This window comes from Agrilus planipennis, unplaced genomic scaffold (genome assembly GCF_000699045.2).
Source record: "Agrilus planipennis isolate EAB-ADULT unplaced genomic scaffold, Apla_2.0 scaffold61, whole genome shotgun sequence".
NCBI lineage: Eukaryota > Metazoa > Arthropoda > Insecta > Coleoptera > Buprestidae > Agrilus > Agrilus planipennis.
Window position 1 is genome coordinate 1,236,790 of NW_020438922.1, and position 27,691 is coordinate 1,264,480.

The 27,691-nt window shown below is 33.4% G+C and overlaps 2 protein-coding genes across 6 annotated transcripts in view; one reads left to right on the forward strand and one right to left on the reverse strand.

The window, feature by feature from the left end:
* Positions 1-27,691, forward strand: part of LOC108732755 (probable phospholipid-transporting ATPase IM) — a 62,285-nt gene that overhangs the window by 19,602 nt on the left and 14,992 nt on the right. For 2 of the 5 annotated variants that reach the window (XM_018463713.2, XM_018463712.2), the window contains exon 2: positions 13,508-13,990. In XM_018463713.2, coding sequence (XP_018319215.1) covers positions 13,948-13,990 — 43 coding nt within the window. In that variant the 5' untranslated portion in view covers positions 13,508-13,947. Of the gene's footprint in view, positions 1-13,507; positions 13,991-18,765; positions 19,434-27,691 lie in introns of those variants that run through there. The other 3 variants (XM_018463710.2, XM_018463709.2, XM_018463711.2) reach the window with 3 other exon arrangements.
* On the reverse strand, positions 14,817-15,469 carry LOC108732757 (protein GVQW3). The gene has a single exon (XM_018463714.1). It carries the CDS (start codon positions 15,459-15,461, stop codon positions 15,078-15,080), a length of 384 nt encoding a protein of 127 aa, XP_018319216.1. The 5' UTR covers positions 15,462-15,469; the 3' UTR covers positions 14,817-15,077.

Genomic DNA, 27,691 nt, shown 5'->3' on the forward strand with positions numbered 1-27,691 from the left:
CTAGCCCCGAGTGACTATTTTCTGTTCCCTAATCTCAAAAAATGGCTTGGCGGTAAGAGATTTGCGGACAATGAAGAAGTAATCGAAGCTGTAAATGGTTATTTTGAGGAGCTTGACGAATCAGTCTATAGAGATGGCATTAATAGACTGGTAAATATTCCACGTATACATAAAATAAAAATAGGAGATTATGTTGAGAAATAAAAAAAAAAAATTTTTAAAAACCTTGTTTTTCTTGGTCAGGCCGGAAACTTATCAATCCACCCTCGTATATTTGAGTGCTTCATTGTCACGCCAACTGCAAAGGGGTGTACCTATGTTTGGAGGCTCATAAGAAACTTGTTAGAAGCAAATATAGGAGTAAAGCGAAGCAGAAGAAGACCATGATTAGATTAGATAATGTTCGCGAACGGTGATGTCCTACATAGTTTTCTGAAACTGTGAAGATTGGTTAAGGATAGAAAAAAACCCGATAATTAACGTCCATGTAATAACGATTTAAAATATTGGTAAAAGTCTAGATAATGGATCGAAAGAGGAGGTCTCGCCCACCACTGTACCATAAAAAGTACGTGGCGGTCTTACCCCGATAAAAAGTTATGGGGGTTCAAAGTTAATAAATACGAGGGTGGATTGATAAGTTTCCGGCCTGACCAAGAAAAACAAGGTTTTTAAAAATTTTTTTTTTTTATTTCTCAACATAATCTCCTCCAAGGCTGATACATTTCTCATAGCGGTGTTCCAGTCTATTAATGCCATCTCTATAGACTGATTCGTCAAGCTCCTCAAAATAACCATTTACAGCTTCGATTACTTCTTCATTGTCCGCAAATCTCTTACCGCCAAGCCATTTTTTGAGATTAGGGAACAGAAAATAGTCACTCGGGGCTAGGTCTGGAGAGTAAGGAGGGTGCGGCATCAATTCAAACTTTAGATCGTTGATTTTAGCCGTCGCAACGATTGACGTGTGCGCTGGTGCGTTATCGTGATGAAACAAGATTTTTTTCTTCGCCAGATGAGGTCGTTTAATTTTCACCTCGTGGCTCAAACGTTGCAATAAGTCTGCGTAGTATTGACCAGTGATAGTATTACCCTTTGCAAGGTAATCAATGTATATAATACCTCTTGCATCCCAAAAAACAGTAGCCATAACCTTGTTCGCCGAAAAAATTGTTTTTGCCTTCTTTGGAGTTGGTTCCCCTGGTCCAATCCACTGTTTAGACTGTTCTTTGGTTTCAGGAGTGTAGTGGTGGACCCACGTTTCGTCAACGGTTACGAATCGACGCAAAAATTCGCTTGGATTACGCTTATACAATGACAAATTTGCGGTAGAAATGTTTTTTCGAATCAATTTTTGGTCGACTGTTAGCAAACGCGGCACCCATCTTGCACAGAGCTTTTCCATATGCAAATGTTGGTGCAAAATATGTTGCACACGTTCATATGACATCTTACAGGTCTCAGCTATCTCACGCACTTTCAATCTGCGGTCTCCCAGCACTATTTGATGAATTTTTTCGATCATATCTGGAGTTGTGACCTCAACGGGGCGTCCTGAGCGAGGCCCATCAGAGGTGCTCACACGACCCTTTTTAAACTCGGAAACCCACTGCTTAACGGTTGAATATGACGGGGAGGATGTCCCCAGTGTTGAGTCCATCTCTTTTTTAATTTCCTTCGGCGTTAACCCCTTCAAATAAAAGTATTTGATGACAGCACGATTTTCCTGCTTTTCCATTTTTACGAAAACCACAGAGGCGTCTTGTTCAGCGTGCTGTCAAACCTACACTAGCAAGGAGATCGGGCTGAAACTATAGCTACAAGCTATCCAAGGATGGTACTATAGAATGTCACCTCAAGGTAGGCCTAGTGGCGTCATCTCTTGGTTAGGCCGGAAACTTATCAATCCACCCTCGTATAAACCAGTGAATAAACAGCTGCAAATAACACCACATTTCGAACGCTTCTAACCTTTTCTTTTCCGCCGCACCTATCGTCCATGTTTCGCACCCGTGCAAGGCCCGCGCTTCAAACATACACCTTTAATAATCTTTTTCGAATTTCTAAATTAACCGTTTGCGAGCAGTGACTTATTTTATTGAAGGCGACTCTGCGTTATCATCTGCTTTATATCCCTCGGTATGCGTTGTGAGCGGTTAATTAGCTGGTAATTAGGAGCTGTCTTATCATTCCTAATGTTCTTCTACGAAATAGACGTCCTTTCTTGTTTAAAACCAACCCTAAATTGTTTTGTTTTGAGTTTAACGACCATAATAGTGTGACGTTGTTTTCTTAAACAAGGTGTTCAGAAAGCTCTAATATTAGTTTCGCGGGTGTCAGGTACGAGAAGGTCCGTTGGTAGAATCAGCCAACAAATTACAAATATGTAAGCTTTGTGCTTAATTAAATTCTACTATTCAGTAGGCTCAAAATTTACGATGCCAAACTACAATGAGGAAATCGTTAACTTCTCTAGTACCTGTTTGAATACGCTTTTATATATGCATGTGTATAATTTTCTTCATTTCCTCATTCAAATGCCATTTTCCTATTAACGATTGTTCGTTTATGTACAATACCTTTATTACCCATCTGCCGTTTGTTTTGTGACATTACTAATACCTATTTAATTTTCTGTTATTATTGAACTTAACAAGCTTCAGAAGGTGTTGTTTACACCAGTAAAGTTGCACAGCTTTAATTTGCCTGTTCCTTCCATTCATCCTCAAATAATCATTGACATCGGGAAAATCCTGAGGACAAAACATCGGCAACAGACAAGTTGATCCTGTGCAAGTCCACAAGAAATCCTTGTTATTAAGTCCTTTATCGTACTTCAAAGTTTTATGGAAATTAAAGATAAATCAATGAATTTTAGTGCGTATATAGCTAGTTCAAAATCTCATGAGCCATCACGTGTGCGAGATATGGACCTTATTACATTCACATGTATTGTACATTACAAAAACATTGATTCGGATATTAATCATAAATGGAACTGATGTTTTTAAAAGGTAGAAATCAGGAAATCAATTAATGAGTGGATGCCAAGGTTCGTGACATTCTGAACGACCTATACCATATTGTAGTTTCGACGTTTATCAAAGAAGTTTTACAATTGCAGTTAATCATAAGTGACGTATTGAGTGTTAGAGGGCACCAAAATTAACTTTTACGTAAAATGATAAATTGGACTAATAAATCAAGATATGTAGACTGTACATAAACACCTACGTAAATTTTAATTTACTTTAGATCAACTGATTATTTATTATTACAGCAAATAATAAAACAATTTTTAAAAACTAGGATAACATTAAAATCAGTTAAAAATTGAATTTAAATTTTCTGATACTCATCATGTGGTTCGTGCAATATTTTTTAAGCATAAATGTGCATTTCCATGCAGGTGTAGGTACATCTATGGATTTCTAACTACTTTCAAACTACTTCTGTTTTTAAGATTGCGCTTGCATTACATCTTTGTTCCTTGTTGACTTATACCATATAGTTGGGACGTTAAAAATTGGCATATTCCTCGATAAAACTGTCTTCTTCTAACTTATTAGCTAGACTAGACCGGTTGCTGTCAGAACGCCTACTTTTACTCACGACGGACGTTGTACGGAATATCGTAAGCATGGAAAAGAGATGTCAGGTAGGAATTGCAGCGGACACTATTCAAGAAAAAGGAATAACATTACACCAATTAATGTGTAACAGAAAGAGATACAGACAGGCAAAATTTGAGAATGTTGCCAAGTTCAACATTCTCAGGAATTTAGGGAAGCAGAGACGCNTGTCAGGACGCCTACTTTTACTCACGACGGACGTTGTACGGAATATCGTAAACATGGAAAAGAGATGTCAGGTAGGAATTGCAGCGGACACTATTAAAGAAAAAGGAATAACATTACACTAATTAATGTGTAACAGAAAGAGATACAGACAGGCAAAATTTGAGAATGTTGCCAAGTTAGGGAAGCAAAGATATAATTCTAAGCAGTTAATTAAAAAAGCCGACCTTGATCTTTAGCGTACCTAAGCAACCTCTAACCTCTACACCGTTTAGTATTATTTTGTTATCTCTTTTCACTATGTCTTTACCACTCATGAAGCACTTCCTAACTTAACAAGGGCGTGTTCAAGACGCAGCAAAAGACCACAGGTCCAAGTGAAATCAAGAAAGAAGATATGTCCATTCTCACAAATAATTTATTGCGGACTGACTATGCCAATTTTGATCGTCCTAACTATAGAAAAGCTCGTTCTCTGTTATTACTCGTACCAAGAAGTTTGTGCGTCTTTCAGCTGATTTTAAGCTTATTCAGGATTGCATATTAGTCGTAATTTGAATAAAGTATGAGGTTTCAAGTCAACACAACAATCCCCGGAATGTATTACGTATGTAGGTAGTTATGCAGTAATATTTAATTAGTATGCAAAACTGAATTTAAAATTGTAGCGTGCATGTATTTACCCAAACTCTGATTCAAAACATACCATCAGGTATATGAATGATACAGCTAATGTTTGCTGAATTAATGCTTAAATTGTATGGTTATAAAGTTATTTTCACATAAATGAGCATAGTAAACGTACTTTACTGATAAGCGAATAAACTTTGTTTTTCAAATGCGAAATAACAAGGGAATTATAAATCACTCACAAAATATTGTATTTCTACATTCTCAGTCTCACTTTTTAATAACATAATCTTTGTTTTTTTGATTTGCTGTCTGGAATTCTAAAATTATCTTGTCAATAAATAATTTACCAAATATAAATATAATATGCCTTTAGAAAATTTCTATTCTATTTTAGAATAGTAATTGACTTCTCTGATAATATGTTAAAGTACATGTTTCACGATCATCCATGGTATATCTTAATTTTTGATATTTAAGTCACACCCCCTAGAATTTTCGGAGAAAGACAGCTTAGGTCCTAACAAGGTTAGCCTCATTGTAACGCATGGAGTTCGTGAGGTCCTCCTATAAGGCACATAACACCTTGCCTCATTTGCAGAAACAAGAAATGTTTTATTGTCTACTAGAAGTGCCCAAATCTTATATTTGTTGTCAGAGTTCCAATTTCATTGGGATAAAGTAAGGACTTCATGTATCCCCAAAAATAGTAATCCATCGGGTTGGTTTTGGTGGCTATGGAAAATCGCTTTTTCAGTCAATTCATCGTCAAAGAAATATCTGATTAAAATGATTTCTAAACCCTATTAGGTAGTAAAGTAATATAACACATTTTTCTTCTGAGATTTAGTGAGAGATCATCCAAAATGTCATCAAAGCACACTATTCATAAATGCAATATTATTTGGAATTCCTTTCCGGGATTCTGTCATGAAAAAGCGTTACGGCCGCGTGGAGGGGGTAGACGGTATATCGCGTGAGAAGAGGCGGCAACGACTTAGGGAGNTTTAGTGAGAGATCATCCAAAATGTCATCAAAGCACACTATTCATAAATGCAATATTATTTGGAATTCCTTTCCGGGATTCTGTCATGAAAAAGCGTTACGGCCGCGTGGAGGGGGTAGACGGTATATCGCGTGAGAAGAGGCGGCAACGACTTAGGGAGAGAGCTTATAGTCCCGGCGGCGTGTGCTGTGCTCAGCTGTTGTTTTCTTACCTCTGCTCTCCACGTGGCCGGGCATCATTGCCTCTGTTTGCGGTCTGTGCAAAAACCAAATCATAATTTGCAGTAAACCTGTGAAAACGAAACATGTGCTGGAACACATAGTAGAAGTGAAAAGTTTTACGGGCACGTTTTCAAATTGGACAAGTATATTAACAATCTGCCCGTAAAACTTGCAGTAAAAATTTTGTTGCGATTCGTTTTTTCACTTGTCCGTTGCCATTCGTTTTTCCACTTGTCCGTTGACGTTCCACTTCTACTATGTGTTTTTTATACTAGAAAAAAATATGTAGGCACTTAGAGGATACTTAATAAAAACAATTAATTTTGAAACTCCTTCAGTAATTATTACGATACCATCGACAATAGGTACATACTCGAGATTGTTGCTAATGTTAAAGCAGGAATTATTTCTGAGTGACGTTAACATTATTTGCATTACCTAGCACATTTTTATCAGTGTTTGATGTTATACATGTCATATTTGAGTATTACATTTTTATTTTTTTATTAGCAGCAAGTTGTATGTACAATAATAAGTGCTGTATTCAGTGACAGCGGTTTCAGTTTAATTTGGCGGTTTTGGATTATGAAGTCTAAATTGTAAATCTTTTACTCTATTATTTATTCATCATCATCATCATCATAAGGTCGTCAGTCCTAAGACATCATTAAAGACAATACAACTGTAGGGATAGATATAGATTGGCAAAAGATTAGTATGCTTAGATTTGCAGATGATATAGCAGTATTAGCATCTAGCAAGAAAGTGTTAGAGATAGCATTAAATAAAATGGAAACGGTGTTGACCAAACAGTATTGTATGAAAATAAATAAAAGTAGAACAAAAATACTGATATGCAAGGGAAGAAAAAGTAGGGAAAGAGAGAATGTAAAGATAAGAGACTAAAGATAAAAAGAAGTGGCCGATTTTAGGTATGTAGGAAGTCAGATAAGTCAGGACGGAAAAAGTAGTAGGGATATAAAGCAGAGGATAGCGCAGGGTCAAGTCGCCTTCCATAAATTCTAAAAAGGTTGTTAAAGGTGTATGTTCGTGGCGCTGTGCAGGTGCGAAATATGGACAGTGGGCGCGGCGGAAAAGAAAAGGTTAGAAACGTTCGAAATGTGATATTACAAGGAAATGATGAGGACACCGTGGATAGAGAAAGTTAGAAATGAAGAGGTATTGACGACCTTATGATGATGAAGTTAAAACGAGTCTTAATTTTTTTTTGGAAGCACGAAATACGTACTGTACATTTTTCGTAAATCTTAATTAACCTAATTTTAGCGATTCTTGACCTTTCAAAGCCTACCCGATGACTGTTTTGTTTGCATGTAAGGTGCTTATGACAGAAGATTTGTATTTTCTACTCACATTTACTTTTGTTGGTTTTATGATATTATCAGAAAGTGGAGCGCATTCTTCACTTCTTTCATTTGCTCATTAGTTAGTTAGTCTCATATACAGACAGTCACTCACGTTTTCCACAATTGTACTGAAAACCAAAAGAATTACTGTAATGTAAAATTAATTGAATTAAATTCCACACTTGGTTTTATTTGACTAAATTAAGTGTTATTGTCTTTCGCATTTCTGAATAATTAATTTAATTTTTTCGATTGTTTATAACATTCAATTATTATATCCAATTTTGTCACATACCCAGTTTTCTTTTAGTTAAAATTATTCCAAATTAGTTTAGTTACATTAATCCATTCGGCAATTAGATTAAGTCGAAATATCTGTCTACACGGATAATATACCAACCCTAATCGATTCGTATAATCAAAGTAATTCCTTTAATAGGGTTTTCGTTGTCTGCCATGAAATCCTTTTAATATTTCAACGAATAGGTCATTCATTTTTGTCTATATCATTACATTACTTTGTCAAGCTCAAAAAAAAAGCTTGTTGAGTACGTTCGCGCACAGAAAAAATGTCAGAAAACATGGTAAATATTCCACGTATACATAAAATAAAAATATAAAAGGAGAATGTGACAAACTAAATCATTAAGCCAAAAAGGTTTACCCTAAATGCCACAACACCTTGAAAGAACCCGGACACGTGTTTCGCCCACTTACACTACGGGCCTTTTCAACGCACACGTGTCCGTATTTTTTCAAAGTACTGTGGTATTTGGGGTAATTCTCTTGGTCTAATTGTTTTCCACGAATAACTTTATTAAATACATGATAAACTGAATCGGCCAACTTTGCTCGGATGATGAATGATGGATATCCCAAATCAGAGGTAGGAAATCTTCTTACCATTACAGGCTACATTTAAATTAGGTATTAATAGAGCATGCAGTATAACGTGATGTACATGTTAATACGTAATTCGAAATAACTAAAGGTTGTCGCCTAATTGCCGGTCACAGCACGACTCAATGCTTTTCGTCTACGGATAGTTTTTTTTTTCGTGGAAGAGGGGAAATCATCAAAAGACACCCAGCCGTCTATACGACTGGGTAGTGTCGGATTCCCTAGGAAGAAGTCCTCGGACCTACCGACTAAAACCCATCTACCTCAGGCCATTCTAGGACCAATTAAGGTCATTTTCAGCCGGACGGATAGTTCGTCGTCCATGTTTCCGACAGAAATGAAATCGGCAAGCCACCGTGTGCCGTGAATGATGTTTTTATTTTAGTTTAGTTTACATGTAGCAGTGACCAGGGACACTTTCACCATGTCTGAAAGCAGCAGTTCTGGAGCAGAAGAACTAATAGTAGTAGCTAAATTAAAAATTAGAAAAGAAAGAGGAACATGTGGTACCACCTCATTAACCAAAAAGTAAAACAAAAATACTGGTGTGCAAGAGAAGAAAAAGTAGAGAAAGAGCGAATTTAAAGATAGGAGACGAAAGATTACAAGGTATCCAGGAAGTCAGATAAGTCAGGACCTAAGGAGTAGTAGGGATACATAGCAGAGGATAGCACAAGGTCGAGTCACCTTCAATAAAAAGAAGTCACTTCTATGCTTGCTATCGGTTAATTAAGAAATTCGAAAAAGATTGTTAAAGGTGTATGTTTGGAGTGCGGCGCTGTACGAGTGCGAAACATACAAACAGAAAAGGAAAGGTTAGAAGCGTTAGAAATGTAGTGTTACAGGCGAATATTGAGGATACCATGGACAGAGAAAGTTAGAAATTAAGAGGTATTAGAAAGAGATAGGTTGGTAGGATGCTTTCTCAGGCATGAAGGTCTAATTAGAAACGTATTAGAGGCAGAAACAGCAGTTACGAGGAGGAGAGGTAGACCTAAATTAGATTACTGTTCGCAAATGGTTCAGGATGTGGGATTTTCTAGTTTTAGGGAAATGCCAAGATTAGCTCTGGATAAGAAAGAGTGGAGATGCGTATAGAACCAGTTTTAGGACTGACGACCTTATGATCATGCATCGCGAAACCATAATTGAAATGCGGTGCTCTATTTGCTTCAATAACACGTGTTTTCTTTTGTGAAATATGACATTTTATGAAGTACATGGCAACTACCAACACTCACGTGACTGCTGTTTTCTCCTACCACAACCTTACTATCCCAAGCGCATCCTTTAAACCAATAAAGGAATGGTATTTAACGAATCAGAGCGCCGAATTTAGCTATAGTGCATATCAGGATGGAACATTGGTGGATGATGGTATTTGGATTTATTAACTTTTTAATTTACTAAGTTTTATGCATATAAGCAAAATATTGAAGTTGTTTTTTATACGTCGATATATTTAAATTATTCGTTTTTGTTTTGTTTGTCCTCTCGGGAAATATATCAGCCGTTGCCGATTCTTAGATGGAGTTTGACAATTTTACGAGTATAATGGAAAACGTTTTTGTCTTGTTGAATATTTAATGGTTTATTGATTTCTTTGTAATTCTTTTGTTTTTTGGTAGAAGATTAGTGTAAGTCATTGCACTAAGTTCTAACTCATTAATTTATAAAAAAAAATGTCACAGACGTTAATTTTTAAATAAATAGTAACAGCCTACTTATAATGATTTTTATAAGGTATTCAGGGTCGCTTTTATCAGTCATCCGTAAACCTTAATAGTCAATAGACTGGAGTCAATTTTATGCATTATAATTTTTATTTTAAACCAATGAAATGGGGTCCGTAATATCTGCACATCTATTAAAACAATTAATTGAAAGATTAAAATAAAACTTGCAGATATTAAGGGAAAAATTAGAAGCAAAAAATCAGATAATAAATCTGGATACCTACATATCATAACAATAACTAACAATTTTACTAACTAGGTACAATAAAGTATTGTACTGGTAAAAGTGTTTCCTTGAAATTTCGAAAAACACAACATTAAATTAAAATAATCTGCTCATGCTCGTGTGATTTATTACAAACGATCGTTATAGATTTTCAATCTTGATATTTTTTATTGCATGTTATTATTTTTGCTATTCTATTCTGTTGCAACAACAAAGGGGGCTACTTTTTGTTTAATGTAGCGTATCTTCATAATACCCTGTAACGTTTTCTTTTATTTGAAGTGATATATGTTTGCATGTTTTGTTTTCCATTACATCATTTTAACACGCACTAAACTCAAATTATTATAAATTGCATTAGATTGGCTAAAGATATAACATGAAAATATTGTAATGTAACTTCTAAGACGAAAACTATTTATTTACACTAATTATTATTGAACTTAAAAAACACTATTAAATCATTACTAAACTTAGGTAATTATCCTATTTATTTACACTACTGTTGATATATCACTATTCACTGCCTTATTTGTTTCAATGCTGTCACTGACAATTTATTTCTGGACTCACTTCTGCAACGGTCAATTTATTTCTTCTCTTTTCGGCGATCGTCTCTTCCTTTAAATACTCTTTTGTTTACTTTCTGGAACCTTCTGGAAACATCCGGATAGTTTATTTTTTCTTTGAATTGTTTATTGCTTTCCCAGAACGCTGGTACGACACACACATTTACAAATACGGCGCACATGAAGAAAGGCGCCCGCGGCTAATCGGCGAATCGATAAGCCGCTCACACACAAGTATGCCCGATCGCACACAAACACGCTCATGCTTGCTATAATATTTGCTGTTTTTTTCTTCGTCGTTCAGACTGTTGCTGTACTAGTTGCAATTCTTTATAATTAATAATTTTAGCTCATCATCATCATCATCGCGGGAATGTAGAAGAATCCAATAAAAGGCGAACACCTTGTGTATATTTATGTATCTGTTATACTCAATTACCAAATTCGATCACAGACCTATATTTGTACTCAGAAAACGCGATATCACTGTGGGAATCATAAATATTAATGGGTACCCACAACGCAAAAATACAAAATTTTAAAGTTAAAACTGACAAGTTGTAAAATTTCCGTATCACACCTTTTTCAAAAACTTAACAATTGTTTCCCTGAAAATGGCTTAAAGTGGTCAAATTATGAAAAAAATCCATGCGGAAGGACAGGGAATGGCCTTCTATTTCGGTAAATCACACGCAGGTTCATATTCCTACAAACGAGTCTCGTCACCGTAACGGATCATAATGTTCCGGCAGGAAAAGGCAATACTAACGAAGTGAACGATTTCGTAATCACTTCAGTCCTTTTGTTTACAGGAATATAGATTTGTGTATATATAATAATACGCAACAAAAAACAGTTTACTTATTGTTGTGTTAAAAAACAAATTAATGAAAAAGGACCTTGTTAAACATCAATTAATTAATAACAAATCTTTACAATGTTGGCCTTACTACATGAGGCGCCCTTTAGCTGTAAATACATTGTGTTATCTAATCAAATTTCAAAAATTCAGTGTGATCATTTATCAGTAAATTTAATGTTTAATAATCCCACCAATGTTCCAATCATTCTATTTTGAAATAACAAAAAATTTGTATTTGTGATACTCGTTTTCATGCACGTAGAATGTATCGCGAGTTCCCGGGGGAGAGACATTGATTAACTTCGTTTGTGCGCCACTGGACTGAATGTAGGTACAATTTAAATTGTTGCAACTGTCTTTTAAGTCAGAGTATTAAAAATTATTAAACGCCTTTATTGATTGGTCCTTGAACCTAGAACGAGGATGGCCTTCTAGGAAAATTCTGTCATTAATAAATGAAGTATAAATTACGTTTTGAAATTCTCTTTAAATCCATCTTTCCGAACAAATGCTTTTTTCTCACATTTATTAATATTCAAAGAATCAAACTAAATTGTCATATTTTTAACATTATTGTTTGTTATTTACCTAGCACACAGTTGCCATTATATTGTTATAAATAATTACTGTATCGTTTTTAACAGCTCTTAATTTTCACCTTTGCAATGTTTGTATTTCACGTTATTAGTGAATCGATATGACACTTGGGAAACTTTACTGGAAAAACAGATAACTATGTTTGTAAATTACCTTACGTAAACCTTTGCATTGAATAGTTTGTCTCAAAAGAATCGATGCCTATAGATAGTTTAGAATGACATGAGCCTTCATATGCTCGAGAGGCTGGTCCTATCGTATTTATATGGTACATTACGAAAACATTGACTGGGCTGTTCTTCTATTTCTTCTACTGTACTGCTTGTACAACCAGAGAAGAAGGAGCTTCAGATAATCTGTAAAAAGTGACCGACAATGTTTTTAAGAAGTAGAAATGTGTAAATCAATGAACTGCACAATCCAAAGCTGATTCATGTCATTCTGAATTACCTCTACCGCTCGAACATTAGAAATGGTAAAAATTACGTTATTTACTTAAATAGAGGTAGTGCTGCGCCTTTTTCCTTATATCTGAAACAATTAAATACCAAATACCAAAAATTATTTGTAATTCAATGGATTAAAAAAACTATATGTTCCCAACACTTTTATTACTCAATAATTTATTTGAGATGGTATCACTTAAATAATTTTTGTAAGACGTTCTTGCTTGGCTTTTGTTTTATTATTTTCTTTACTTTCTAAAAAAAGAAACTTTTTACTCTACAATTTTCCCGTGATGATGTCCATATCGCGTGATTATTAAGAAAGTCAAATCATTTAATAATATAATATAAACCGTTTTTGTTCTTGGCGGTAAATCGTCTAAAGGTTTACTATTTTTATAAACTAATTAAGGTAAATGAATTATATATACTTATTATATCATACATAATAAACGGTAAATTTTGAATTAATTGTTTTTTTTTTAATTTTTATTTATTTAAGAAGAATTGAATTACTTTTAATATGCCTGTTTAATGCATCCCTAACAATGAGGTAACACCGACAGGTTGTGTCATGAAATTACCTTTCAAACCATAACCCAACCATCACGGAAGTTTTCTACAGTGAATATCACTTATCCGTAGTGCAAGGTACTTGCCTGTGGTCTGTAACACTTATCTACAGAACAAAGCACTATTTTTAGTGCAGATGTTTTATTCGATCCTATTTTCATTGGTCAAAAAGCTTGAAATATATTTTCAGATGGCATATTACCTATTTTTGTAACTTATTGATCTTTACTTATTAAAATTCATTTATGGTGAAAAGCATCTACGTTATGTTATACTTTAATATTTATTTACTTTATTTGAAATGAGAATTCTAAATCAAGAGACAGCAGCTTGTGGAAAAGCGGACAAGGCCGACTAATAAGTGTTAGGTTTTAATTTTTGTTTCCCAGATTCATACTAATTAAGATTACGGCTCATATAAACGAGTACAAGGTTGTCATAGTTTATAGACACTGTTCGATTTAGTAAATAAAAACAAATGTTTCGTATTTTACTGATCTTAAATCTCAACAGCTGCGTGCTGATGAAATCTAATGGTTGTTTCGATAACTATAGAGCTATTTGTTTTGTTTTTCAGATCGGTCCATGGAAGGAGCGGTCAAAGAAATTGGCACACCGGGTGGCCAACGGTTTCGACCAAATGTGCGCCATCGTCAAGGGTCTAACACCCCTTTTACGTGTTTTCCTGTTATTACACCGACCTAACACGCCCTATCAGGCAAACTAATACGTTGTTCCTACCTCATAATCGTTAATAATAATATCAGTAATATATCAATAATAATAATCCTGTATTTGTTATTGTCTGTTGCCGAACCTTTAGAGAAAATCTTTATCGAAATCATAATTACAATTTGCCAAATTATGTAATAATAATAATAATGATTATTATGATGATGATAATAACAATGATGATGATACGGCGTTACGAAACGAGGTGCCTTGCGTGTGAAATTGTGGCCTTATTTAAACACCAAGTGGTTGTGTAACCTACCCGTTCGCATTGCCTTAAGGAATATGGCCAGGACTTCGCTAAGAAGTTCAAGGACAAGAAATTTGGGTGAGTTTATTAGCTACATTAATTAATGCCCGAAAATGGTAATAATAGTCATACTTATGCATTTCCCTAAACAAAAGCTGCAATGGTTTTTAATTGTATATTTTATGAATTCCAATTTTGCCACACGGGCGGCCCGGGGTTAATTCCCTTAATTTTTTTTTAATTTTCTTTTCTTGCCTTAACGGCAACATACACAAGTGCATTATAATTTACCAGAAGTTTCGACGTTTACGTGTTAATTTGATGACTTTTTAATTTTGTGGATATGCTAGATATAGAATACACGAGGTCTGCCGTTTTTATCTCTTTAATCGTAGCGTAGCGTCATCCTTTCGTGGACCTCTTCAGTTTCGGGAACAAGAAAAAGTCACAGGGGGCCAGATTTGGGGAATACGGTGGCTGCGACATTATTAGTGTGTTGTTTTTGGCCAAAAATTTGCGCACAAGGACGTGTGAGCAGGGGCGTTATCATGGTCCCAAACGTCAAATTTTGTTCTTCCACAAATCCGAGCGTTTCTGGCGGATTGCATCGCGCAAATTGCGCATAACTTGCAGGTAATATTCCTTATTAACCGTTCTACCCTGTGGCAAGAACTGCAATCGAAGAAAACTGTAAACAAACACTTCACATTCAATATAACTTGGAGCGCTTTTTTTGGTTTTGGTTCGTACGGCAGCTTCCATTGGTATGATTGAGTTTTGGTTTTCACGTCATAACCATAAACTTATGATTCGTCACCAGTTATGACCATCTGGAGCAAATTTGGGTCGTCGCGGACAGAGCCCAACAGCTCCTTAGTAAAGTTAATGCGATGTTGTTTTTGGTCGAAATTGAGCAATTTTGGTATGAATTTGGCAGCGACTCGTCTCATGCCCAAATCATTGGTAAAAGTCGAAGGGCAGGAGTCATATCGATTGACTTCATGATGCACCACGCCTCTGCAATAGAAGAAAACTAGAAGCAAAACCTTCACATTCGATCTAACTAGGCCCGCTTTTTTTGGTCTTGCCTCGTCCGGCAGCTTCCAATCGGATGATTGGGCTTTGGTTTCCACGTCATAACTATATACCCATGATTTGTCACCAGTTATGACCCTCTGGAGCAAATTTGGGTCGTCATGGACAGAGGCCAACAGCTTCTTGGATTAATGCGATGCTGTTTTTGGTCGAAATTGAGCAATTTTACTACAAATTTCGCGGCGACCCGTCTCATGCCCAAATCATTGGTAAAAATCGAATGGCAGAAGTCAATCGATATGTTTAGGTCCTCAGCAACTTCTCCAACGATGATTCCCTGATTGGCCAATACTATTTTTCTCACTTCATCAATGTTTTCGTCTGTTGTTGACGTGCTCGGACATCCGGCACGATCTTCGTCATTCACATCCTCTTGGCCCTCTGGGAACATTTTGTACAACCGATAAACGTTGCTTCGGTCCAAGGTAGCTTCACCATATGCCACAGTCAACATTCGGAATGCGACCGCGCACTTAATTTTGTTTTTCACACAAAATTTGATACAGATTCTTGGATCCATTTTTTGAAATAGGCAAAAATCGAAGACGAGCCAAAACACGTGCAAGCAAAGCAGCTGTCAAAAATTAACTGAACATTCAACATAGCCGAACTTGTAGATAAGAATCGAAAATCAAATATACGTAACCCACGGAAATTTGCGATACTTTTTGAACAGAGCTCGTACGTATGAATTGGTAAAAAAACCCTGTGAGTCATTGCCAGTTTTCTTTCTAAAATACTACTAATAAATCTATTTCCCGGTAACGCTGCTGCTCCCAATAAAGCGGCGCACCTTCGAAGGAAGTGATAAAAGCGTCCGGTGTAGATTTTCTTTATGGCGGAAACGCTTTTCTTATCACGAGAGACAGAAGTTTAATTTTAGTAGAGGTTGACTTAAACAGGACAGTCAGAATTTACTTTGAACCATTAAAGTAATGTCAGGGTAATAAAATTTTTTTTAGAAACAAAAAGATAACCGGTGTGCCCGACGTTCTAATTTTATTAAGGGTGTTTCTTTCTAATTAATTTATTGTATATACCATAAGCAGTAGGGTAATCAAAAAGTTATATTTTATGCTAGAATAACATTTATTTCAAAAAAAAAAGTATTGACAATAAAAAATTGTTGAAACTGTTTCTAATGGTTTATAATAAATACAATTGTAATGACCAATAAAAAAGAAATCTCTGTATGGGTGCAGACGTAGACGGTGGACGCTTCAGAAAAGAAAAGAAAATTTGAGGTTCACATTAATGTGTGTAATAAAATTATTAAATATTACCACTATTAAAAGTAAAATTTCTTAGCGCATTAAAGAGATTGGGAAATAATATTTATAATAGAACTACTAATAAAAAGTAACACACATATGTATATTTACATAAATATACATTTAATTTATTATTCGAATATTGGTACTTTAGAAAAAGGATCAGGAAGTTCCGATATAAATAGATACGTATAACAACAAAGGAAAAGATTTGGTCACCTTACAGACCTCGTAATTTGTATAATAAACACAATAAATTGGAAATTCCTTGTAGTCTATCTAGTATTATTACAAAAGTTGTTTAGAAAGCAAACTTATGGATTGTTGCTGTAGACATTCTTTTATATGCTAGTACATTCCATTTCTGTATGAGAAGGTAATCTTCGTTTATTAAAATTCCATTAACTGATTTCTATAATTTCCTCAAATAAATTGCTTTAAGACATATGGGCTTCATAATTTTCAGAATATAGTAATTTAATATCCGCATTAATTGTTTAAAATGACGAATACCGAGTGCTTGGTTTACTCTAAACAATTATATTGTAAATATAATATGAAGTGATTACAGAGTGTGCCAACTTAGGGTAGTAGGTATTTTCTTTTGATGGTCTGCCAATGTTAAAAGTTGTTGAGTTAAAAATTTTCATTGCAAAGCTGCTGTCTCAAACGTTTCTATCAATATTGTATATAAAAAAAATATGAGTACTGTCAGCACAGGGCAAAGTAGTAATATTACGTAAATGAAAGTTAGTATCAGCAATTTCTTAAGCTGAAGTGTACGATGTGTTGCATACCTATTTACAAACAATTCCTTTAAATTTTAATCATTGATTACTATACATCTATTAAAAAACCATAATGGCCGACATCAGTGACAATGCGACAACAATTAAAAAAGAATGATGGCCGACAACAGCAACAATTAAAAAAGAATGATGGCCGACAACAGCAACAATTAAAAAAGAATGATGGCCGACAACAGCAACAATTAGAAAAGAATGATGGCCGACAACTGCAACAATTAAAAAAGAATGATGGCCGACAACAGCAACAATTAGAAAGACTGATGGCCGACACTACGTCATAGTACTGTTCACAAAAGTGAATTTCGACCACTCGAAGCAATGGTGCTAACAGTTTCGACCTCACAGTGACTGATAGGGGAAAGAACTAGTTTTGTTAACAAAAAGAAAAACAATTTTTGTATAAGTAGGTAATTCAATGGTTTTCGGTTTCTGTTACCGATAAAGATTTTTCTTCTGCACAATTCTGCGTGAAATTGAAGTCTGAGAAAAATGAAGTATCATTCGTTTCTATTAGCGGAGATTTAGTTTGTTCACAGTATAGAGTGACTCATGACGCAGATTTTACGGTACGCGATGTTCACATTATCGAGTATCTGCTATATTAATATTGACTTCACATAATTTTGTTATAGTAAATTTTCATGGTCAATTCCAGTCATGTACTACTTGTTCATTGAAATTATTGATTGCAATGATGATTACTAAACAATAAAATTACCCAAATTATAACCTACACACATTTATTCTTATTGGTAATTGTAGACATCAAGTAAATTTTTGATGAAACAGGTAAATTTTTATAAGAGCTTGTTTGTTCTTTAACAAGTTTTAGCTTATTTAGTTAAACTAGTGCTTTAACTGTATCGAAATAGGTCAACGTTTAATGTGAAATTCGATTACCTTCTATGTACACAAAATAATGCTTATATATACAGCCTAATTTCAACTTTATGGTTGTCATTAGCGCAGGATAATGATACCCTTACCTGTGTCACTATCTAGACCTATCTTATATTGTACTTACTTAGATTAAAAACAAGCCCTAATAACTTTTCATGTCTCCTCAAATAACTAGGACATATCTGCACTTTAAAAGAATTAAATTAAAATTTTCATATGCATTTTTGATGTTCGTGACATTTAGCGAATTATACATACAAACAATACATTACCTACATACTTTCCTTATCGTATAGCTAAAATAATAAATTCTAAAAATTGAGCGCCATATAACAAGTAATATTTAATGGCAAAAAAAATTGATTATGAAACAATTTTTTTAGTTCTATTTTTCTTCTAAATTAAAAGCATTAAATTTTGTTTTTTCCTGTTATTTGGGGTAAAAGTTATTTGCAGTTTCAGTTGAGGGAATTAGTTTTTGGTTTTTAAAATGCCTAAGTTATAGTATTTTTTAAATTCAACGAAATTGTAATGTTGATAATATAATTATTGTCTTTTTGTACATACTACGTAGAAATGCTATTTTGGCTTTATTAACTGTTGTATTTTGTATGAGTACCACTGTACATAAGAATGATCATAGCGCCATCTATAAGGCAAGGAGCGAACTGTTTGCTGACTGGAGATAAAATTCTATATTATCGGTATTCAATCCTATAATTTTCTGTCAAAAAAGAAAGAAACGTCAATTCATGTCAGTTGGTTGGTTAATTATTGCACGTCGTTAGTACCGACCTGCCGACTGTTAGTAATGTCACAGTCAGTTTTTATGTCAAATATTATTAATACGTTGACTGTTGAATTTATATCAAAATTGAACATGTTAATAATAATTACTTTACGTCTGTATAACACTTAAAATGTAAATATAATTAAATTTTTACCGCGACGGTTAAATAATGTGTAGTTCCTTCAGTATTTTTTTATGCTGACTAGTGAGAAAGCGAAAGTTTTTTCTTCCTGCATGTAAAAATGTTTTAGTTATAACAAATTATAAAGAATTGGTTTTTAACTCACATCCTTCACGCTCTCTTATTTATGTATTTTCAAGAATGGAGTATGAATTGGAAGTTTTTGAAGTGTATGATGATAACGAAGCTCCTGCTACTAAGAAAAAAACTAAGTTTACCAGAAAAAAGTGCAAACAAAAATCTAAATCTACTTCATTAAATATTGACAATAGTGATATAGACATTAGCACCAGATCTAGAACTCATACCAATAATGAATCTCGCAACAGAGCTTTAAGTCTGAGGCAGTCACTATTAAATATCTGTAGCAAACTCGTAATATGGAAGAATCAACGTAGATATCACTCCACTATTCCTGATAAAATTGATTCTCCACACACCTCAAAGGACTCTAGAAGAGGTTTTATACCCTGCGGTAAGTTAGCTATTTAGATAATATTAAGGGCATATTGCTCAATGTTAAATTAATGGAATATGCAAGAAACTTTGCTCAGTGAGATAAAAGAGAAGCCTAGATACATTTCAACTATTATTTGTTATCAAGGACAAACAACAGACAATTTTAAACTCTTGTAAGGTAATTTAAACTTTTCTTATTTAAGGAAATACTAAATACCCAGGTTTAATTCAGACAAATACTGTTTCTGGGGCACCAATTGACAGTAATTCACTGACATTAGGTACTTGGTATTTGTAAATATTTTTCACCCCGTCAATTTTAATCAAACCCTTTTTTATTGGTATAAAAATTATCTTCTCTACTCTATTACTGCATTTGACCTCATCAGTATCAAGGATTACTAATAAAAAGTTGCTCAATATTTATGTTGATCATCAATAAATTAAACGTTGATAAATATTCTTGGTTCATTAGTATGACATCGAATACAAATTGCAGAACGCTATCAATACAGTCAATATGCACGTTAAAGACTAAAAATAGCTTATAGAAAAATATCTGCAGTGACTGCCTGAAGAGTGGTCTTAGAGTTTTTCTCTGTTCGCTTCCAGTTTCTTGGTTTAAATATAAATTGTTTCAGGAGGTAGTTGTTAATATGCTGGTAACACTTTTAATCGGTTTTATTCGTTATCCTGTCTGATAATATATTCTACAGGACTTTTTAAGTAAACACGTTTGTGGTATTTATCATCCAATAGCTTCTTTAATTAGGTATCTAGTTAGTAGCTACGAGGATAAGTTTTGAAAATGAAATTTATAAATTTACCACTACACCCCGCTGCATTATTTTTTTTTGAATATATGTATTACTAATTATAAAAACAGAATCTGAAAACTGACTATTTTAATTGTATCATGGAGTTTTTTTTTTGCTATACCTACCTGGAATATTTTTGATCATAGTCAATTTAATTGGTGGATATGTCAAATTAAACAAAACAAACACGATCAATACCTAAACAATCGGTATCATTCATTTGTTTATGTTTCAGTTACGATTTTGCTGGCCAATTTTTTACGATAACTTCGCAATGCCACAGTTTTATGTTGCTTACGTTTTTCTTGTTATTGTTCGAACAGAAAAATTATGTAAGCACCTCACTGTTTCAAATAGAATCAATTCTCTGCATGACTAAGTATCATTCTAGAAGTACAGACATTGCAAAATTTAACTGAGTCAGCAATGCTCAACGTTGTTTGCATAAAATTGATAGGAGGTAAACTGGGGCCGAAAAGAGAAAAAGTAATTGAAACATTAGCCATGGTAAAGGTCTCGATTACTGAGTATGCTCACCACCAATTTCTTTGATTAGGTATCTCGTGCAGTTCACTATGCTGAACAAAAATATGTATTGTACCTATAATATGTGTGTTGGACATTTGTTGACCTTTAAACTAGTGATCAGTAAAGCAAAACCAAGAACAATACTGTTATAGTCTTGGCATTGGTCTTAGTCTTGCTTATTCGGTTTTGGTCTTGGTTTTGTTCAAATACTTTTAGTGTTGGTCTTGGTTTTACTGAAATAGTCTCGGTCTTGGTCTTCATCTTGCTCCTGTTGGTGTTACTCCTTTAATCTGATGCTTACTTTTTATTTTTAATAATTCCTCTAAGCGCAAATTTTTCAATTTACCGACGCAATAAATGTCAGCAGTACTGAAATTTCCTGATATAAATATGATCTTGTCATGACTTAAAGAAAATAGTGTCGATAGTTGTGAAAGTTATGAAAACTTGTGAACTTTTTTCTCCAACGGCTAAGTTGACCTTTTAACGAAAAAAATAGGCAAGGTAATTGAAAGAAGTACAAACATCTAAAGGAAAACTGAAAATTTCAAATAGTAAAACTGTTTTCTTCCAAGAAAGGAATACTATTAAAGCTGCTTCAAATGGTTTAACTCATAAATCCACTGGAAGTAATAATTTTTCGTTTAATCTTTCGCATTTGGTTTTGGTCTTGCATATTCTGCCTTGGTTTTAGTCTTGGTCTTCTTCGTTCGGTCTTGGTTTTGTTCGTTCGGTCTTGGTTTTAGTCTTCGTCTTGTTCGTTCCGTATTGGTTTTAGTCTTGGTATTGGTCTTACTAGTATAAAGACAGTCTTGCTCTTGGTCTTACATTTTCAACACTCCACCACGTCTATATGACGATCTTTAATTTAAAATTTCGATTAAACAATAGCATCCTGAATATGTGTAGAAAGTAGTAGACGTTTTAGTATCTGCTCATCAAATTCCAGAATGTCGTAGTATCAGAGGAGATAGCCACATCGATTTCCATCACATCATTAGTTAGCATAATAGCACATTATTACTATGAATATCTTTGAGTTGCAATTGTATGAAATATCTTACTTTACAATCATACAATTTAAAAGATAATTTCATTTGTTGTTAAAGTTTTTGTGTATTTTGCAAAATATGTTAACATGACAAAAGTTGACGACCTGCATATAGACTTAACACTATAATAAAATGGTCATCAACTTCGGACGATGTGGAATACCCCATGCTCGTTCGAATTTCAATTATATCATTTCCATCCAACTTGACAATAGCCTGTGGCACTTCAGTCTTATCCATGCGAACATACTAATTGACTTTCCCCTCTTTTTTTTTCATTCCAATCACGTTTACGTAAACAGACGTGATTATTAAATTAAATAAGGAATTGAGATATTGATTGATAACAGATAAGTGCGACCTTTATATTGTGCATATCTCATTAGAAAGACTTCAAATTATTTGTTTATTTACTTTTCCCCGAACTTTCAGTTTCTATGGATTACGAATTCGAAAATTGAATTTTTGAAAAGAAATTATTGCTATAATGCATTATTGCTGTAGGTTATGGACTTTTTATATCATAAAGTACATCAAAATTTTAATAATATACATACATATCATAATAAAACGCATCAAGTGCGCACGTTCTGTATTAGGCTGCATTATTTCTACGTATGTTTTGACCCAATAACTGCCATATTAAAATTTCGAACTTAAATTCCACTCTACTCTTCACATAGAAAGTATGCAGCAGTCTGGCCATGAGCCAAGAAAATTAATAAATGGTTTCTTTCTGGGTCTTTTATTGCTTGAAACTACTATAAAAAATCGCTTGAGCAAATCATGTTAAGTATATTATACAAAATGTATAATTTACGCAATGGGCTTACCATAAAAAGATTTGCTTGACAAAATACCAATTTGTTGTTTTATATTTAGAACCCTTTGAAGTGTTTAGATTGTATTTTAATTCTCAGCTGGGTTTTAGAAGGTTAATGCTGAAGGTTTACCAGACACTAAACTTTCTGAATGTTATAACTATATGTGATATAATAGGCTCAGAGTCCCTACAGAAGTATATGGAACTGCTAGGGGTTAATTAGAACTATTACAACATACCTCGGGGAATTTTAGTCAGACAGATATTTATAAATGTGTAGGGTCTCTAACACTGTATGTTTAGTACAGAGGTTCACGATTTTATTGAATGCAGGCTGAATGGCATATAATCTGCTCAAAGTTCTCGAGAAATACATGAAAATATACATACTTTTTTCACCCCGAGATTCCGCGGTGCTGGTTATATTTCTACCTAAAACGGAATACTTGGCGACTACTACGACAGACCTAAAAAACTGTGTCGCGAGTTTCTACAGTAATTGTGGCTAGAACTACCCCCGCTACAGAATTTCCATAAGACATTGTTTTTTAGACTTGTAACTCGTTGTATATCCTATTTTATATCAAAAAATATCCACTACCCTGGAGTTCTGGGTGGGGAAACAGTTTCACATGCGTCAAATATTCACTGGGAGATAATTCTGGAGTAAACTGCAGTAAAAACTTTCTATTCCTACAAGTCGATGATTTTTTAGGCTTGTAGCTCTTCAAATATCCCTCTTTTGGTCGAAAAATGGTCAATAACCGAGAAAAACAGTTCCAGTGGTGTAAGATGTTCAATCAGGGGTAGTTATAATCAGAACTGCTGTAAAAATTCACCATTTGTATGAATTTGCGTTTTGTAGACATATGAAAATGTGCATCCCACCGAGAACTGTAGAACTATGCCTCAGAACTCGATAAGAAAATTTACGAATCAGGAGGGTGCAATTCTGAGTCAGCTTTTTAATCGGTATTCGAGGTTTAAGTTTTTAATTCAATTTCGTTAATCTACTGGATTAAATTTTTTTGTAACTTAGGTCTGCAATCTTCAGAGACGAATCAAAAGCTTATTAGGTAGACGTTTTTATATTTTTCGTAATGAAAATGCCAGAAAAAATTATATCCGGTACCACTGTTCGGTACATTACGAAATGTCATTGTATTACAACAAGAATATGAACAGTATTCAGTTAGTTTTTTAAACAATAGGTAGTCGATGTTTAAGTTTTTAATTCAATTTCCTTAAACCACTGGATTAACGTTAACTTCTTTAATTTAGAGCTACAATCTTCAGAGACGAATCAAAAGCTTATTAGGTAGACGTTTTTATATTTTTCGTAATGAAAATGCCAGAAAAAATTATATCCGGTACCACTGTTCGGTACATTACGAAATGTCATTGTATTACAACAAGAATATGAACAGTATTCAGTTAGTTTTTTAAACAATAGGTAGTCGATGTTTAAGTTTTAATTCAATTTCCTTTAGCCACTGGATTAAAGTTAACTTCTTTAATTTAGGTCTGCAATCTTCAGAGACGAATCAAAAGCTTATTATGTAGAAGTTTTTATATTTTTCATAAAGAAAAACGTTTAATAACTGGATGAGTTTGGACTAAAATAAATTAGAATCGTGCAATGCCAGAAAAAATGATATTCAAAACCACTGTTCGGTCTATTACGAAATTTCATTGTATTTCAACAAAAATATGAACAGCATTCAGTTAGTTTTTTAAAAAATAACTAGTCAATGTTTAAGTTTTTAATTCAATTTCCTGCAGCATTAAAAAAAAAACAGTTCTATTTAGGTCTGTGATCTTCAGAGACAGATGAAGTCAAAAATTAATACATACTTCTGAAATAAATCAAAAGCTCATCGTAAGGATTCTTTTTTACCACTTCGCTGTCTAGCAAAAGCTTATAAAAAATATTAATAATGATCCTCGAAATAATGTTACACAATATTTATTATTTACGAGTGTTTTGGAAGCTTTTGTCTCAATTATGGTTGTACCTATGTGCTTAACTGAAACAGTATCATTTGTAAAGCTTTTGCATTAGATGTCATGTTTATTCTCATTTCATTTCGTTTCATACGTCTTGTTTTTCATTCCTCTTCATAGTTATCTACGCAATCCCCTATTCGAATTTAGTTTTCCAGGGTCTTTAACCTTATAGTCCTTTGTGCGTGCGTCGGTGGATAGTCTGGAAGAAAACATTGGTCCCTTCGTTGAATAATGGAAATTGTTTACCGTTATCTTCCAAGGATAATGTGTATGCAGCTAAAAATAGATATTTCTAAAGGTCAACAGAAACAAATTAACTTAATGTTAATTTAAATTCTTAAAATACACTTACGATTGATTAAGTTTGAAGACGCTTTTAAACGAGGTTGATAAAACTCGTAATTTTTTTAAATAAATCAAAAATCGATGACTTTTCAATAATTCAGTCTTGGTCATAGTCAAAAATCGATGATTTTAAAAAAAAAATCAAGTTTTTTTTTTTTTTTTTTNAGTTTTGAAGTTTTTATTAATATAAATACGTGTCAATAATAATTGACAACTACATAAAACTAATTTTTCTATCCATCGGAATCAGTATTCTTTTTTTGGATAAAAGGTACCCTATGTCTTTTTCTGCACCCCTAAAAATGTATGGTGATGATAGTAGTAGTTAAGGCGTGAAATAGTACCAAATAAACAAACAAACTCATTTCTATTTCCTATTTTTTAACAATTTTAACGATTTATAGTGTACTGACTCATACATTCGGATATAAGAAATAAATAAAAGTTCAACAATGTTCAGGTTTTCTTTAGGTACCTGCAGTTCACTTTTTTGTATTAAATTATGTGTTTGTAAAAAGCAGTCAAATCCTTTTTTAATTATTATAACAAACAGTAAATATTAACATAAAAATGTTTCTAAGTTTTACTTCTTTTATGAATAAATACATTTTCAAGTGTCTAACTAACTTCATTTTCTTGAATTAATCATGATTTTATTACGATTTAAATTAGTGATAAAATTTAAAATTAATAATGATAAGAAGTAAGATTCTAACATGAATTATAATAATTTTGGACTTTTGAAGTATTATTTTTGGGTTGTAATCGAAACGCTTCTTGTAATAATGAAATTGTTTATGTTTCACGAACACAAATTAACATGAAACTTATTTATAGTTTATTGAATATACACTAACATTAATGGCTGCTTTTAATTCCAATGAGTTTATAGGGTTCGTATGTTTGACGTAGTTATATGCTCAATAATTCAAAAATATTTAGCTAAATGAAGCAAGTACATTAAATAATATTCTTTCTAATAAAATTTGGAAATGTTCCAATTTTTGTTGTTTTCCTTCCTGATGCCTATTTATTAAATTAAAAAATGTTAGTCATACTTTTGTTATTTACTCTGGTTACAGTTTTAAAATCAGTTATTTAAAATCTACGTAGGCGTGTGCAGGTCTTTTGGACACCAAGTATAATTGGTTTTTGTTAAAGGTGTAATTTTGACATTATTTCATTACCAAGCAACAAAAAGCCGAAATTAACCGGCTAAAGCTAGAAATACTTGCACGTTGCACATGGTTATTTCCTTTTCTATTTTTTTATTCGTAACAGGCTTTTATTCTACCGTTAAAAACAATATTTTTGATAATTATATGTAGGTTCACGATTTTGAATATAATCAACATATATACAAAAAGGATTACCGCCAATGGTTCCTTTCCAATGAGTATTTAATCAGAAAAAAGGTTTAAGAACAGCTTACGAGGCCCTGTAAAAGCTTTTTGGTGTTTTGTAAAATTTCAGTTGGGTAAGTAACAGACGTTTTGATAAAGAAGATGTGTACTGTTTTATTATAAGCTTAAACCAATAAAGGAGTTCGTCCTGACTGACTAAATAAGTGACTTTTTGACAACATACTTTAACCATTACAGTAGGAGCTCTCACTAGATAGATTTTGTGAAGATCGCATTGTAAATGTTAGGAAAACGAAAATTTAAAAATTTGAATTTAAGTCGGGTGAGATGACATTAGAAAGATAACGAAACTCTTTGAAGCTCTTGAGTTAGAAACTGCTTGGGGCTGATTAGGATTATTACAACATAGGATATAGGTATACCCACCTACTACGTATGCCTCGACAGACAATTATTTATAAATATGCATGTTCTCTAACACTACGCTTAGTACAGAGGTTTACCATTTCATTCAATGCAGGCTGAATAGAATAGAATCTGCTCAAAGTCCTCGAGAACTACGTGCAGTAATAGTATAATCAACATAACTGTAGTGTCCGAAATTGCATTTCCTCTTGTACTGGACAATATTACTATCAGTTCGGCGTTGATATATAAGTGATGATAATGTAATTGTTATTTGATAAAGATAGTGTATAGATTTGTTTGTTCATTTTTAACCATTCAAGGATATCTAAATCTCAGATTAATACGATATTATCTTTAACCGATACCGATACTGTTCCTCGCGAGATTTTTGGAGATAAACATTCGATAATTTTAAAAATTTAGAAGATCCAATTTCGCTAGTGATTTAATCCTTCGGGTACGGAATCCTGAGTATGATAAAATTAAGAAATCTTGAAATAAATTAAATTTTTGTTCACATTATTTCTATTCTGCCTGCTTCATTCAATACTTATAATTATTGTTAGTTGATTAATTTTATATAGTGCACGTATAGAATGACAAACGTCAATCTGATGCTTGCAAGAACCTTGTAAAGTAGGTTCGTTTTAACGGACGTGCTCAATGGGTACGGAAGTAGTTTCTATAATTGTAAACCGCAACCAGTGTTTTATACATACGTACTAATTGTGCATTACGTTACATGTAAACTGCTATCTATATTTATTTATTTACAAAAAAATAACGGAAGACCTAGTTCCGAATTGAATTAGTATGTCGCGTATTTTAAACGTGTAATAAAAAGCTATGGAATGTGCTGTGGATTATCAGATTTTTCTACAAGTACCTAGATAACGCTTAAAAATTAGTTTATATATATCGTATATCAC